General features: G+C 28.6%; 1 protein-coding gene across 1 annotated transcript in view; it reads left to right on the top strand.

Moving 5' to 3' along the window:
- Nucleotides 1–738: 738 nt before the first annotated feature.
- LOC129958985 (phosphopentomutase-like) overlaps nucleotides 739–17491 on the top strand; it is a 28248-nt gene continuing 11495 nt past the window's right edge. Inside the window, exons 1-12 of the mRNA XM_056071750.1 lie at nucleotides 739–900; nucleotides 1866–1965; nucleotides 6432–6591; nucleotides 7076–7244; nucleotides 8108–8131; nucleotides 8330–8505; nucleotides 11006–11192; nucleotides 13624–13721; nucleotides 13805–13899; nucleotides 14991–15070; nucleotides 16741–16834; nucleotides 17163–17292. Coding sequence (XP_055927725.1) covers nucleotides 829–900; nucleotides 1866–1965; nucleotides 6432–6591; nucleotides 7076–7244; nucleotides 8108–8131; nucleotides 8330–8505; nucleotides 11006–11192; nucleotides 13624–13721; nucleotides 13805–13899; nucleotides 14991–15070; nucleotides 16741–16834; nucleotides 17163–17292 — 1385 coding nt within the window. The 5' untranslated portion in view covers nucleotides 739–828. The remainder of the gene's footprint in view (nucleotides 901–1865; nucleotides 1966–6431; nucleotides 6592–7075; nucleotides 7245–8107; nucleotides 8132–8329; nucleotides 8506–11005; nucleotides 11193–13623; nucleotides 13722–13804; nucleotides 13900–14990; nucleotides 15071–16740; nucleotides 16835–17162; nucleotides 17293–17491) is intronic.

Genomic DNA, 17491 nt, shown 5'->3' with positions numbered 1-17491 from the left:
AAATTTGTATAAGAGGAAGAAGATCGATAATAAAGAAACGTTTCCATTCACATCGCAATACAAGAGTAAGATTCATTTTTTAAAGGGATTTTACTATGAGATTCTGATAAAGATTTCTTTGACACATGCCGATTTAGGAAAGGGAATCTTAAATATCTTTGAATGAGATGCGCAGGTGTTAGGGATTTCACTCGGAGTGTGAGAAATTACAATATTTATCAGTTTCCTAGAAAGTGTGTTAGAAATAATTTTTTTAAGTAAGATTTGTATCAGGAAATAAGAAAACATTTTTGAATAAAGTAATATGGATTAATTTAAGATCATAATCAGGAAATCATTTAATATTTAAATTAGATTAAAAAATCATTAAACAAACACACGCACACATATATATAATCAAATGGTTTTACACATGTTGCTGAAGAGCAATCATTGTTAACAGCTCGTAATGAATTTTACCATCTTACATGAAAATATTTCGTCAGATTTCCACTGAGAGTATCTCATCATGAAAATAAAAAATAAAAATTTCTTCAGGAATAATTATTTTTCAAAAAATGAATATTACCATCTAGAAAATAAAATAAAGCAACGAGTTCTCGTTTAAAAAGAAACTTAGAAAAAGCTTCGGATGCAGTAATCTAATCTCAGCTGTTGAACAACTTGTAAATCAATTGAAGGTTGCGATTTTGAAATTTTTGATTCTACGAGAAAGAATAACTACAACTGTAGCGCATGTGTGTTCAATGTATACAAAAGTTAAATGATAGAAGTGTGATTGAGCTCCGTTGCCTCGCATTGCTTATTTTTGTTTTCAAGCATTTGACCATGTCGGCAGCAAATAAAGGAGTTAGTGCCGAACTGAATAAGAAAATCCAAGAGTACATTGAATATGCTGATGTAAGATCTGTATATATTTTACACCCGAATTATTTTATATTCTTAATCATTCATGTAACATTTTATTCAAAAAGGTTATTGATTTATGTGTATTATTTTATAAAGATATGGCATCTTTTTCGATTTCTTGAATTTTTATATTTCTGATTTTATAATAAGTTAATACGCTTGCAGATTTAAATTACTTTACTCATTGAATTCTTGAACAAAATTTTATTAATTGATTTTTTTTTTCTTTGATTTTCAAAATCTCTTCCAACAAATGCAAAACTAATAATTTTTGAATATTTTGCTGCTACTACATTTTATGAAAAAATTTTCTTTTCATAAGGATTATCATAAACATGTAATCTTAATTCTGAAATTTGAGCTTTCTGTACTTGAGTATATGTATGTATGGGTAATAAAAGATTTTTTAAAAGACTTAGAAAGGATATTTCTATTTCAGACAGTAAGAATTATGTTGAAATTTAAATAGTGTTGTCTAAATTTTTTAAACATTTCAATATGAGAAAATTTGGCTTATGTTTAAATTAATTATTTTTATTTAAATTCTTATTTTTTTTAAATTCAATCTTACTGTTCTTTAGTGGTGAAATCCAAAATGTCAGAAAATGAATGTAGTTCTGACTCTTAGAAATATGTATTTTGTTATGTGAAATTAACATTAGTTTAATATATATATATATATATATATTTTAAATGTTTTTATCAAAATTGAAAATCATGCATCTTTCAAATATTAATTCAAATTTTATAAAATTAAGTTGATTCTTACTATTTTTATAAGTAGAGAAAAATTGAATTGCTTAGCTTTTCATGAATGAACACTAAAATTTAGAAATAAAATTTTGTAATAAATTGTAAAATTTAAAAGCTGTTGGAAGAAAATGTGAAAAATTATCTCAAAAATTTTCTTTGGTGTAATAAATTAAATCAGTTATTTAATAAATGCTTTTATTTAGGGTTTGAGTACAAGCAATGACATTAAAAGTTTAGTAACATTGGAGAAGTATGATGTTCTTGAAAAGATCTTGATGAAGCGCCTGACTTTTGGCACTGCAGGTACATGTTATATCTATTATTCTTAAAAGTAATTTTAATATGCTCCTTTTAGCATTTGTAAAGAGATTTTCTCTGCAAAATGCATTCAAAATAATATATAAGATATTAAATCATATAATTAATGCAGATTAATCCTTTGCTTAGTATTAATAATTAACATTTTTTTTTAACATACTACCATTAAGAAGATTAGTTATCTTCTTGGCGCCAGTTTTTTGTCATGAAATTGCCCAACATATATTCTTTATGTATATATTAGACCACAATTAGAGTTATAGAATGATTTGCCACATGTTAAATAAGCTTTTAAAACTTTTTTCTTTATTAAAAAAAAGTATTTTTTTAAAAATTTCACTTTTCTACTGTTTGTCTTATTTTTTCCCAGATGTCAAAAATCATTAGTTGCCAACATAGAAAGTATTTTTTAAATGATAATATTAAACACTTTATATGTATGGCAGTTCTTTTGTGCACCATTTAATTTGAAACATAAAAATTTCTACTGTAACTTATGAGTCATGTGATCCTTTAAATTCCCCATTCCTCAATAAAGCTGCTGAACTAGTAAAAACGACTGGATTCCTTGCTCAGAATTGCATAAAAACTATGAGCATGTTTTGCATGCTCTTTTTTGATATGTAGAGATAACATGTGCCACTCTGTAGAACATATTTCCTCAATTCTTGTGATTTGGAAGCTTCTAAAATATCTTCTAAGGATTTGGAAACATCTTTCATGAATTAAAAAAATGTCATTTAATGTCTGCACTCCAACTAAATTTAACATATATATCAGAAAAATTCTTTTTTTTTTTCTTCCCCTAACTGTTTAAAGATTTTACTGTTTTGATTTTCATAATCATTTTGACCAAAAAAGTCTCATCAAGTTCAGATTTCATTATGAGTGCCTTTAGAATGTAACTTTGCAAATTAAACTTACAATATCGTTTATTAAAGTAAAAATATCTTTCTATGTTGCAGTCATGTTTCTAGCAAATAATTTTCTTTTTAATTTCCTCCTACGGTAGTCTTTGACAGACCTAGAAACTAAACTTGGTAGAAATAATATAATATAGATAATTGATCCCTGAATTCTTTGCCAAATGGTGATAAACCAGCAATAGTTGTTAAACTGAGAAATCAACGTCTTTGCAAACAGTCTCAATTTAAGAAGAACTTTCCTTTAAAAAGGACTAGCATAGTTACAAAATTTTGATTCACCATGTTGAAAAAAATAAATTGATTTACATTCATCAATAACTAAAGTTTTTCTTAGTTCAGGTATTTATTTATTTATTTTTTGTAGTCTTGCATTATATTTTAGTGTAGATTTTGCCCATGAATTCAAAATTTATTTGACTTTTAAAGTATTTCAATAATAAATAGAAATATTTCTTTATGTAGCAAAATGTAGTAAGCTGCTCAAAATGGAATTTATATTTTTATTTGCACATTAAATATTAGAAAAGTATAATTTTCTACTTTTTTAAAAAATTATCTTGCTTTAATTCTGAATTACTTTCAGATGATCTTAAACCCAAATTTCCTTTAATGCTAACAAAAGGTTTCTAGATATCTTAAGATTTTTCATGTGATTTAAGATTAGCTTTCGGTGATCATTAGTTTACTGCCATTTTTTTTTTTTTTTTTTTTTTTTTTTTTTGTGGATTTTACTTCATTAGCAATTAAATTTTTACTTTTGTCTGTCTTGGTTCATAAATAGCTATAACTTATTAAACCTGAACCATGATTCAGTAAGCTGACAGCTACAGTTTTCTCTTAAGTCTGAATTATAACATATTGAACATACAACGAATAAAAGAAAGAAAAAATTAATAACGCACATCAGAAACAAGTGTGTCTAATTTTTATGAGTAGAATCATGTAAGTTATTGTAAATTCATTTATTTCCAAGCAATTGTTATACAATCTTTCAAAAAAGTTCAAAAATGTTGGGCCTTAAACAATTTGTGCTCAAACAGGGACTGCAAGTATTAATATTCTTTTGGCCTTGTAATCAATAATTTCATTTATTTTATGAAGCTATTTTTTTTCAAGCAGAAGTAATTATTTAAAAAGAATAATTAGAAAATATAGAAAAGAAATTTGATTTTGATGAATTTAATTATTAAAATAGAAACTACTTTATTTTGATTTCTCTTATTTTTCTAGCAATTATTGAAAGTTGAAATTTTTTTTCTTTTTATCCTTTAAAATGTTATTTATCAATTACAGAAAAATACACATTTAAGCTTTTAGTTTCATGCTAATGTACTAAAAAGCTTAAATGACAGTAATCTAACTGTTTTTCATCACAGTAATTTTATTTATGAAATGCTTAATTTAGTAAATATTATTTTTTATTTATTATTAGCCATCTTCAGGTGCAAGCTGGTTCACCCAATTTATTAGTTATAATAAGTTGTAGAAATAATTCAGTTATGTTAATAAAATTTAAAATTTGCTTAAATTTATTATTACTATTGTTTTATATTAATAATTTATTTTTAAAGCTATCTAAAGAAGTAATATTTAGCTGAAGTTTCTGTAAATATTATACTGTTAGTTTTTGGCAGATGATAGATGAAATTGAAGATTCCAAAAAAAATTCCAGATATCATGAACTTTCAGACAAAACAATTAATTTCAAAATCAGATGCATCCAGATTCAAAAAGTAAGGATAAATAAGCTCAAAATTTATGTTAATAAATTTAATTCAACATTAACAGAATTGCAAGTGAATGCAATTATCCACAGCCACATCTGAGATGCTGATTTACTCTTCTCACCACAATATTGAAATAGTTTGGGTCCATCAAATAATACGGCAAAAGAAGGTATTTTTGAAGTAAAAAAAAACGATAATCCCTATAACTTAAGCCAGTATTTACAAGTACATAAAGGATAATTTTCTGCAATCAAAAAATGTTTATCTGGTTAAATATATATATATATATATTCAAATGCTTATACTTTACTTATGCTTTAAATGCTTATAAATATACTTTTTACCTTAATGTTTTACTTTATATTCAGATTTATTTGTAATATTTTAATTCAGTTTAGTGAATCATTGGTTTAGTATATGATTTGAATCTGGAATAAAAATTTGACAAAATGCTGAATGGTGTTAAATTTAACATTTGTCAGAAAGATTACTTTTGCATTTTAAAATGTAGGTTTTAAAATTTAGAAGAGCATTTATTTTAGAAGTTAACATTTTGATTAATATAATTCATTAATAACATGAAACTTATTTTTTGGTGGGGAAAGTTGTGAACTACAAAATCTCTCTTCCTGAATCTCCTGCATATTTTTATAGGCCTGTTATTTTTCTTCTGCCTTTTTCCCTTTTAAGAGGAATGTGATATGGTCTCACTGAGCTTTGACTGCAGATCATAATTAAAAAAACTTTGTAATGGTGAAATTAAATACTACACAATAATTAATCTAAAATCAGTGGGTTGAAAATTGTTTGCTGTTTAAAATGGTATAAAGGTTATTTTCATGTGATCAGCCTTTCATAAGTTATTGGCTATAAAATGTTTCAAAATGCTTACATTTGTCCTAATTTTGGGCCGTCGTGGTTTGGTGGTAAGGTCACGTCTTCGAGATCTGAGGGTTCCTGTTTCAAGACCCAGCTTTACCGAAGAATAGTCTTGTAAGCTTGTCTGGTACACGTTAAATCCATAGAGGTCAAATGTAGTCCCACCGGTGTGGTGTGGTAGTTTGGAGAGGGGGTAGCAACTTGGGTGCCATCCTCGTCATCGAACCACATCAGCCCTAATGTTGCTTTAAAACAGGACGTTAATATAAATAAACTAAACTTGCCTTAATTTTTAAATAACTGAAATTTTTAAAAAATTATTCTGAACTACATATGTTTTACATTCAAATATACCTGTATGAAAGATTTTCTATATTCAATTATCTGTCCTGTAGATAACAATTCATCTTCCTAAGTTTTTGAAGTAATATACATTGGGGAATTTCGATATTCCATTCATCAGATATGAAATTTCTTTCAAGTATTTATTCTTCTTGGTTTTTTTTCTGCAATAAGCAAATAAACAAGGTAATGCTACTTTATTTTGAAATGAAATTTCTTTAAAAATTCATTTTAATAATTGTTCCCGAACTTACATCAATCTATCCAAAATTATTGATTTTTTAAGTTCAAATGTTGAAAATATTAGGCTATATCTTGACCCTCCCCACACACACTGATGACTCCTGCAGCTTTAATGTATTGAATTTGGTATTTACCTAATTTAATATTTATGCAAGCTCTGCTGCCTAAAGAGAGAATATATGATTAATTTTGAATATATCAATACATTCTCCATCATTATGAATTGTATTGCAACTTTATAAAAGAATATTAATGAAAGTGCAATTTGTTTTTTATGTTTTAATTTACAGTAAATTAGTACTTTGGTTTTGTGATTTTTGCTTACTTGTTTTAGGACTGCGGGGCCAAATGGGACCAGGATATGCTGCTATGAATGATTTGGTTATAATACAGACATCTCAAGGTCTTGCAGCCTATCTTGAAGGAATAGTCAATTCTGATGAAAAAAACAGAGGAGTTGTTATAGGTTTTGATAATCGACATAATAGTCACCGGTATGTTTTCAGTTTTGTCATTACATTAATTATGCATATTAAGATTTAATTAATTGTTTAAATAAAGTTTTCCAAAAGTGAATCGACTATTTTTATTGAAAGATATCTAATTTTTATTTACTTTTTTAAGCCATATAAAAAATTTTAATATTAAATGACCTCTTTTATATTCTAAAATTATATAATAGTCTCAGCAAAAGTTTATTTCATAGTTAATACTAATTTGTATCATCACCCCATTATATATATGCTCATTCATCATTTATGGACATATTTTATATTTCAAAATATTTAGTTTTGTCTTAGTAAAATTCTTATGTGATGACTAGCTATAAATTATCTGCTCTCTAAAAGGAATTTACTTGCAACTAATATTTTTATAATGCTAGTTTTTTATGTAACAATCTTTGAAAAATAAACCATTTCTATAAACCTGCACCATGTCATACTTTTTTTTTTTAATCATCTGTTTACCTAATTTTAGGTTTGCTCAGTTGGCTGCCGTGTCTTTTCTTTTAAAAGGCTTCAAAGTATATATTTTTTCTGCTATAACACCTACACCATTTGTTCCCTTTGCTGTTAAGAAACTTAATTGCCTGGTTGGGGTAATGGTTACTGCTTCTCATAATCCAAAGGATGATAATGGTTACAAAGTGAGTGCACTTTCTTTCTTGATGCATATATTGTAACTTTTATCTCTTTAATTTCCTAAAGTTGTATAGGTCTTAATAGATTTCAATGAAATATTCAAGACTTTTTTTTTTTTTTTAAATCTTATATACTATTTTCATGATATTTTTCATGTAGTAGATTTTAAAAAATCCTGTTTGATGTCTTTCTTTTCTTAATTTGTACATCTTTTTTTACTTTTATTTATTTATTTTAAAACCGAGATTGCATGCCTTAATCTCTGAATCTTTCTGTTTTCAAATTTGTTTGAGTGAATAATTGTATGCCCAGAATTTCAAAATGGCATATCACTGTAAAATAAGTAAGTATTGTTATTTCTATGCCTTAATCATCAGTCAATTGTTATTTTTTTTAATGTTACTTAGAGAATATTCCGAATAGCCTATACAATTTGAATTATGTAATAGTGACATATATGGTTTCTAAAAAGAAATTTTTTTAAAAGTTCTTTATTTAAATAATATATATACTATAATATATTAATTTATGATGTACAGAATGCTGTTGGTTTGAGCATTGATATGATATATATATTTATTGTTGTTATGAAAATATCCTTATAATATAGAAATGGTAATTAATTATGGTATAAAAATAATAGATTTGTTATTAATATAATTTTTGGTGAGAGTTCATTAATTTGGCATTTATTTAGAAGTAATATTAAAAGCTTTCAATACTTCACTCTTTCATTTATGCTAAAATTAAAACCTTCTATATGCTCATTCATTCATGTTGTAATCAAAGAATATTTTTTTGTGTTCATCAGTTTTATTTTATATTGTTATTGCTGTGTAACGTTTCACATGCTTTTTTTTTTTTTTAGGTTTATTGGTCAAATGGTGCTCAGGTAAATTTTTTTATTTGATTAGTTATTTAGCTGCTCTCTAGATTCATGTAAAATATATATAATTATGGACTTCAAATTAAAATTTATTTTTTAAATTTATTATTTCATTGCTGTTTTGTAAAATTCATTTTACTTTATATTCTAATATATTTATTTGTTCTAGATTTGTATTATTAATTGTGTGATTGTTTTGTTTAGATTTTATCTCCACATGATAAGAATATTCAAGAATCTATCTTGAAAAATTTGAAGCCTTGGGAAAATGCTTTAGATACTTCTTTAGTTGCTATATCTCCTCGTGCATATGACCCTTTGTCAGATATTGAACAAATGTATTATAATAGTCTGAAAATGTACTGTTGCCTGGATAGAATGTAAGTACTTTTCAGAAATTATAAGATTTTGTATTTAATATTGTGTATTTTCCATCTATTATTTGTAGTATATAATACAAATAATAAGCTATTATTGTTAGATGCACATAGTTTATATTTTATCTAATTAAGGAATTGTATAATATTGTAATTAATTGTTTCATTTAAAAGTAATTTTAAGTTCATTACACTGATTTTAAAAAAAAGGATTCGTAATATGGAAAATACAGTAAAATTTCAGTTTCCCCATATCGACAACTAGAGTTGATAGCAGAGTAATTTTAATACAAAACACCCTACATTATGTATTCAACATTTTATCTTTCCTTATTTCATTTCAGATAAGGAGAGTATTAAGACAATCAAGAAACTTTTAATCTGGACTTGTCTTTAAAATAAAATTTTAAAAACTCGAACGATTTTAAAAAGAATATATAAAGACAAAATTCGGTTCTAAATATGGTTGTAATAGTATTGTTACGAAATTTCCGGGCTTCGTTTGGATAGTGGGGGTTATATGGTGTGAAGAACGCTCAATCACCAGGCGGCAGTAGAAAATAAAACAACGACGTTTATTTACACGAAGACACACAGGACAGCACAAAGACGAACAACTATATACAGCACAGAAGACGATTATCTTCATTCGAGACGTGCAGCATACACAGCAGCATACAAAACAACATAAACCGCAGCATACAACAGACTCTACTGCAGACAGTAGCACACAGCTTAGTTCAGCACTAGCTTCACTCCGTCGCTGCTCCGCTTATCTCTGGAAGGCCAGTTCTTTACCGTCGATCCCGACTACTCTTCGACTCCACTGGTCCATGACTACGACTCTTCTATATCGCTTCCGATGACGACTTCGCACTGTCGCTTCCGACAACTCTTCGACTACTCTCTGGTTCACCACTCGTTCACGACTCAATTCACCGTCACTGCCCGGCAGCTGCAGCTCCTTTTACAGGTCTCAGGAGGGAGGGCTAGAAGCCTCTCAACCAATCAGGAACGTTCGGGGCGTAACTCGGCTCCTACTGGACGGATCAGGAAAATTCTCGATGTTTCGGGTATAATCTATTTTGGCGCCAAATGGTCGCCAAGTTTGTCACCAAGCTCTGGGACCTCCTATGGAACCAACTATGCTGGGAAGCCGCATCACAGATTCGTAACAGTATGTTGATTCTTTGTAAATCGATGTTCTCTAGCAGCTATAGCACACTATGTTATGTAGAGCGTGTACAGACTCAAGATCACTTCTGGCTTATATTTTTAGGCTACTTCAATGGCATTTCAGTGGCTTCCTTTTAGCATAATTGGCTTCACTTGATCGTACATCAGTGTCGTCCCTGTCATTGTTTACATCCTACACTATTTCACTGAATATTCTTCACATCCAAGAATCCAGTCATATTAAAAATCAAATCAAACAGTGATTCATTAAAACATAAAAATTTGAACAAAAAGTAATGAAGGCTTAATATTGATATTTACTTTTATGCTAGTCTAACTGGCGTGAAATTTACTAGAACAAACACTAAATATACCATCTTGGGGTTCTTGATCCTCCGATAGTGAAGGAAGCACCCGTTATAATGAAAACTACTTAGTACATTTTTTGTGTGTTTTCTTGATTCTGAATGAGTGAAAGTTAAAATAGAATATGAGATAATTAGATTCTACTATATCATTAAAGCCTAGAGCTTTTCAATAATAATTGATTCTTATTTTTCCACTTATGAGTCTTAATTAAACCTTAAATCTATGTTTTCAAATTTTTCTATTTTCTTTAAAAGTTAAAGAAGGATCATAAAATTTGTGCTTCCTGATCAAAATTAAAATGTGTCAAATACATGTTTTATTTATTTTTGTTCAGTTAATACCACAAAAAGATGATGATCATTATCAATATGGCTTTTGTCATTTTAATGCTTTTAAAAAGTCAGAATATGAATTACTAATTTATCCTCACTATGTTCATGAAGTTGAACTTACTTCATCAAGGCTTAATCAGAAAATATATTATGCATTAATTTTTTAGCAATTTATTACTAAGCATCCTAATTGAAATTATTCCTTGAAATTTTGAAATATAAAAAAATAGTTTAAAGTATAGTAAAAAATTGGTTCAAGAAATGATAGCGAAGTAATGTCAACATTTCAAAAAAGAATAGTAGTAGTTGGCTTTTGTTGTAATTCTGAGTCAGATACTTTTAGGTTACATGTATTACATTTTGGATACAATTACAATAATAGACTAATAGAATCTATTACCTTTAATACAGAATTGTAGATAAAAAGGTATATTAATTTCTTCATGTTTCCTGTAGCTGAAAAAGAAAAGAAATTTTGTATTATCATTTACCTTAATTTAGACAAATATGGATAATATTTTTTAAAGAAAGCCTTAAAACATATATATAAACCTAATGCATCACCTTTTGGGTTTGATGTTTCTCTTCATTTTTTTTTTTTTTCAAAAAAAATTGATGATTTCCAGCTCACCCTCGGGATTTTCATCACTGAAGATTACTTTCACTGCAATGCATGGAGTGTCTCATTCATATATGAAGAAAGCTTTTCAGAAGTTGAATTTTGAGAATTATGTGCCGGTAAAAGAACAGATGTATCCTGATCCCGATTTTCCCACGGTTAAATTCCCTAATCCAGAAGAAAAAAACTGCTTAGTAAGTGTATTTATGAATATCTGTAAAACATATGATGCTTCATTAGTTTTGTGTATTTTATGTATGAAATTTTTCTTATAACATAACAAATATTTATTTATATGCTCTTCATTGCATATAAACAGTGAGCAGTTAGAATACTCCTCCATGATTTCGTTTAATCTTAAGTTCGTTTGGAAATTTGTATTATTTTCAAAAGTGAATTCACATTCTTTTATGTTACTTCCATAAAAACATGATGGCAATTTAATAGTTAAATGCTTTCATATTAGGATTTGTTCTAAAAAACTCTACTAGAAATGATCAAGGTTATTTGTAATTAGAAATTCATTGGATGTTGTAATCATACTAATAAATGTCTTTCATTTAGAAATTTCTCTTTATTTTTTTCTTTGGAGTACTTTTTTTTATTTAAAGTGTTCTTTCTGTACTGATAGGTGTTTTTTCACTTGCTCTTTAATTAAAACTAGGAAATAAAATTGTACTTCATTTCCTGTATGAACAAAGTAAAATTGCTAATTACTTTAGTTAAAATATAATTTGAAATCCCCATCCAATCAAATGCTAAATATTTATCTTCTCTTTTTTTAGAGGTAAGAGGATATTACTGTTTTGTATTTAAAATGGAATTTTAAATTTTTTTATTATTTATTTTTGATGTGTATATATTATGAAAAGTATTGATGGAATTGTGGCAGTTATTAATTTTGAAGTTTTGCCTTGTTCTAAACTACAGGTAATTATCAAAATAATGGGAAACCCTATGTATAAAAATGATATTTATTTAAGAATGCATTTCGTAAGCATTAAAATGTAATTATATATATATAATCATAGATGGTAGTATGAGGTAGCTTTAGTGAAGTTGTTTACGTCTTGGATTTTTGTCAAATAGCGTAAAATGTCAGGCCTCACAGACTTTCAAAGAGGCCTAATTGTTGGAATCTGACAAGATAGAACATCTGTAACCGAAGCATCCCAGATTGTAGGCGTTTCTAGAGATACGGTGTCAAAAGTCATGACAGCGTACACACACCGCGGCAAGACGAGCGCGGCATAACAAAATAGTGGGCGGAAGGCGAATCTGAGTAAAAAAGACAGACGGGTATTGAATTGGATTGTAATGTCTATAAAGAAAACAACAGCAATCTAAGTTATCGCAGAGATCATTCAGCGTTCTCCAGTGTCAATAAATAAAATTAGCTCCTTCATAAACAAATCATTTACGGCAGAGCAGCAATTTCTAAGCAACTTCTCAGAGTTGTTAACCCCAAATATGTCCTGCAATACAATAATGCTACAACCACAAAACCTGGTCGATAAATAAGTGGAATGATCAGAAGAATCATCTTTCACACTTTATTCCACAACAGGATGAGTACAAGTTTCGAGGACACCTGCACAAGCATGAAGTCGTGATTGTCTTCTTCCAAGTGTATCTGTCATGGTATGGGAAGCCGTATCATGGTTTTCTGGCCTTCATAACCCTGAAAGGAAAGATCACTGGGAAGAAGTAAAGGAAGTTTTAGCTGACTAGGTTCATCCTATGATGCAGACTTTATTTTCCATTAGAGATGGAATTTTACGATAAGGTAATGTTCCTATTCAGACAGTGGGACTTGCCCAATATTGGTTTGGTGAATATGAAGTGAAACATCTATTTGGCCTCAATATAATCGAGCCGTTATGGTCTATTTTAAAAAGTTCAATTCGGAATTGATATCTTCCATCAGCATCACTCCCAGAACTTTCACAATATTCTCATGAAGAATGGTACAATATTCCTCTAAACACTCTTCAATTCTTATAATTCGATTCCCAGGCGAATCCAAGTTGTATTACTTGTCAATGGTAGCCCTACGTCTTATTGATAAAAATTCTTAGATTCGTTTGTAGCATTTTCATTCTTTCGATAATTACCTGTATATTATTATTGTATATATTGAGTCATTAATAGCAGAAAAGGGTGTAAGTGAAAAATTTGAAATTTCACTTAATCAGCTCTTTTAAAAATGTAGTGCCCAATATATCCTATAATTCATATTTTTGAGAAAAAGAACTATTTTATATATTAGGTTCACCTGTAACCAAAATTATTTGAAGCTAGGATTGTGCATTTCACAAATGGATTTTGTGAAGTCTTGCAGTGTTTCTGTTTTCAGTGATTCAATAGCTGAAAAACGAATTGTTTTCAATCGGTTGCATGTCGAAGTTCATGACTTATAAGCATTCTGCATATCCAAGAACAATGTATGCTTTGGTTGGCTAAGAAGGATTTAGAGCCAGTTTTTGATCTGACATTTTGATTTAATGATTTTGTAAAACTGTTATAAAATTAATATTATTCTCTTTCTTTTATTTTTGTCTCTGGATTCATGTAGTTATGAAAAGATTTAAACTGGTGGGCTTTTTTTTTCTTTTTCTTTTTTAGGATCTTTCAATTGCTACTGCTAATGCAGTTGGTAGCCGTTTAATTTTAGCTAATGATCCCGATGCAGATCGTCTAGCTGTAGCTGAGAAACTTTCTAAGTATATCTTGATAATTTTTTGGAACTTTTTAGTATCTAATTTTAGGTTATTGAGTGATTCACTTCAATTTTTCTTTTATATAGTGGAAAATGGCACGTTTATACGGGAAATGAAGTTGGGGCTCTATTGGGTTCTTGGCTCTGGAAAATTCTTGATGCTGATGCAAAAAAAAATCCTGGTAAGAGTCTATTGGAATTTATTTAAGATTCCGCTATATACTGCCTATTTTTGTGTTTAATTTGAATTTAGTGTTTTAAAAGGGTGTCCCAAAATTAACGCAAGATTTGAATGTACCATCATTCGTGCAGTAAAGTGTTGGCAATTCTATTTAAAAAACCATTTGACAACTAATAGTTTAGGGTTAGCAAAAATGGAGCTTTATACGACGGAACAACGTGTTAACGCAAGATTTGAATTAAATAAACACAATTTTTTCCCCTTTAAATTATGTTTTTATTAAATCGTAAAGTACGGAGGATAGGAATATATATATAATAATTCATAGGGCAATAGGCCATCATGGCTTTGCTGGCACATACTCACTCTTTTGTCAAAATTTTTCATGACCATTTTACATAAATGTGGCAGAATTTCGTTGATGCAGCATTGAATTTCCTCCTTCAATGCACGCGTGCTTGTGGGCTTGTTGGCATAGACCTTTTGACTTCAAATAACCCTATAAAAGGAAATCCAATAGTATTAAATCACACGATCTAAGGGGCCATTTCTAAAATTTCCGAAATGTAGCCTCCAGACTTCCATTATTTTTAAAATATTGTTTAACAATGAAAACACATTCAGTCGTGTAACGCTCAATTTTTACTATCCCTAAACTATCAGCTATCAAATGGTTTTGTAATTGGGTTGCCAACACTTTACTGCACGAATGGTGGCAAATTCAAATCTTGCATTGATTTTGCTATGCCCTTTAGAAGTGTTGTACTTGTTTATTCAAAATATATCAAATGCTGTAAGTTGTAGAGTTTTGCTATTAATGAAATTTTATGCTACATTGGATTAAAAAATATAAGGCAAGGATATATTTATACCAATTTACCAACTTCATATATAAGCTAATTATTTTACTCATTTATTCCGTTCAAAATAAATTGTGTTTTAGGTATCAATTTTTCAACTGTATATGCTTATGTTCAAAATATCTGTTTATTGTTAATTTTATTTATGATGCTGCCGTTTTTTTTCCCCTCCATATTTGCATGTGATTTGAATATTTTGACTAGTTAATTTGATATAATTACTTTTTTTTAGCTAATTGCTGTATGGTGTCAAGCGCTGTATCTTCCAAAATTCTTAGAAGCATATCAGAAGTGGAAGGATTTACATTTTATGTAAGATTCCTTTTTATGTTTTGCTTTCGTTTTTGAGTATAGTTTATCTTTCAGTAAGTCTGCATTATTAGAGATTCTTAACTGATTAATGTATAGTGTTTTGAAAGATTTCCTAAATTTGTATTGAAATAACTGAATAACATTGGCTGGTATAAAAATGAAAGAAATGTTGTGTTTATTGAGAAAAATCATAAAACTGATGCAGAAGTTTCAAAATTATTTATAAATGTTGTTCACAAAAAATACTGTGCGATAATGTTATCGTACAAATTCCTATAAATTACTCTGAAGCATATGCAAAAGATTGTGCTTCAATTGTTTTTAATCATGCCATGGATTACTTGCCTTTTGCGCGCAGTTACGGGTCCATTCTTGTCTATATTTAAAATAATCTACCTTTGAATAATCTGCTGCTGAAATATGATAGGAGATCAGTACACTATAGGAAGTGAATGAAGTCATTTATTCAGTGTCGCAGCACGTCGTTTTTGTATTCAAATATCACTAATAAAATCGCATTTGATCGCAATAACGTATAACTTATCCCGACCTTAAAGTTGTGAAAGATATTGATATTGAAATAATTTTCTATCTTTTCATCAAATTTTAATCGATAGCAAGACTGATGAGTTTGTGGGAAATATTGATCCTAAGCAATATATAGTTACAAATGAAAATGTTATAATAAGTGATTATAATCTGAAGAAGTTCGTCCAAAACGTTGCAGCAGAATCCAGATTAATGGCACTTAGTAGAAACCTGAGGAATGTCCAACATAGGTTTCTATCCAAGATCCTAAATCGCCAAACCATAACAGTTCGATGCGATAATAAATCGAAAAGTTTATATATGACGTTCATTTTCACTTGATTGATTTCGTGAACAAATAGAACTGACATTTGAAGGACGTTAAAAACCACATTTGATTTCTACAATCTTCATACATATCCTTCAATCTGTGGAAAGTATCGGCCTTTTATTCTTACAAGAAATATTTACTAATGAACAAGAGATGTTGGGTCTTTGGAGACAGTAAGCAAGGCATTTCGTGGTTCATGCAAAATGAGAAGCAAATCAACTGCCAGTCATTTTTGCCATTTTTTAGAAATACTTTGGTAAACGAACCATTGCTTTGAATTATTTTATAATTAAGAGAATAAACATGGATTGTCTTCCATACTCACCTGATTTTACTTTCTGTGGAGTTCTTAGTATTGTTCTTTAATAAAATATTTTAACTGTGGATGAGCTTGAAAATTTAATAATTTGGGCAATGTTAATCCATTTCTATTGACATACTACAAAGGGTGACTACGAGTTTCATTTTTCATTTGTGCTTCCCATTACTATGTGAAGTGCTCATTAAAATTAATTATGTTGCGATTCGAATCATGTCTAGCTAAAGGCAGATTCTTCATTATTTACAGAAAATATCTCACTCAATATTTAGATAAAACATATTGTGCCGTTTATGGCAACGTTTACAATTATTCTGTAACTCCTGTATCTTATATTTAAGGTCTTCCCTGCGGGCAAGGAATTTATTTCATTAGTCTTCCATCTTTTCAGAAGGATCTCATTTCAAAATTAGTGGGTCCATTGTTAAACATCTTGTATATTTATTTGAGATTTTAATGGGAAAATAAATTGTAACTTCTTAAAAATTTTAGGAAACATTAACTGGTTTCAAATGGATGGCAAATAAAGCTTTTGATTGCATGAATCAAGGAATGACATTTGTATTCGCTTTTGAAGAAGCTATTGGTAAGTTTATTTAAAAGAATTTCCATAAAAGGACATTCTTTTTATATTAGAATTTTTTTATGCTCCTATCAACTGTAGATTTCTATCTGTTCATAATCTAATACTTCGTATTTATTTGTTTTTCTTTTACTTTACGTTAAGGTATTTTTCCAGTTTAAGAACATTCTTTCACTGTTTCGTGAATTTTCTACTCGACGAATTCTTAGTTTTATATTATTCAATATATTATTAAATTGAAACTAAATAAACCCACGCAATATTCATAAATTTGTATTTTATGAAAATGTAATGTTTTAGTTATGCTATAATATAGTATATTTCGTATTAGGTTACATGTGTGGCTATGAAGTTTTGGATAAGGATGGAATTCGTGCAGCAATGCAAATGACACAGATGGCAGCTCACGCTTATTCAGAAAACAAATTATTGTTTGATTTCCTGAGGGAATCGTATCTAAAGTGAGCAATTTTATGTTGAATTTGAAAATCAGCGTTAGTGGGTTTTTTCCCTTTTACCATTTTATCTTCTAACTTCGGAAATGTATGTTTGTGCATCCATATGTCCAAGTGTTTTGAGTGGTGGGAAAAGAATTCTTTTAAATATACGTTTATGAATTTTTATATAGTACTCCTTTTCTTATTGGAAATTTTAGATTTG

This window comes from Argiope bruennichi, chromosome X1 (genome assembly GCF_947563725.1).
Source record: "Argiope bruennichi chromosome X1, qqArgBrue1.1, whole genome shotgun sequence".
Classification (NCBI taxonomy): Eukaryota; Metazoa; Arthropoda; class Arachnida; order Araneae; family Araneidae; genus Argiope; species Argiope bruennichi.
Note: the sequence above shows the minus strand (reverse complement) of the source record. Positions and strands in the feature narration are given on the sequence as shown.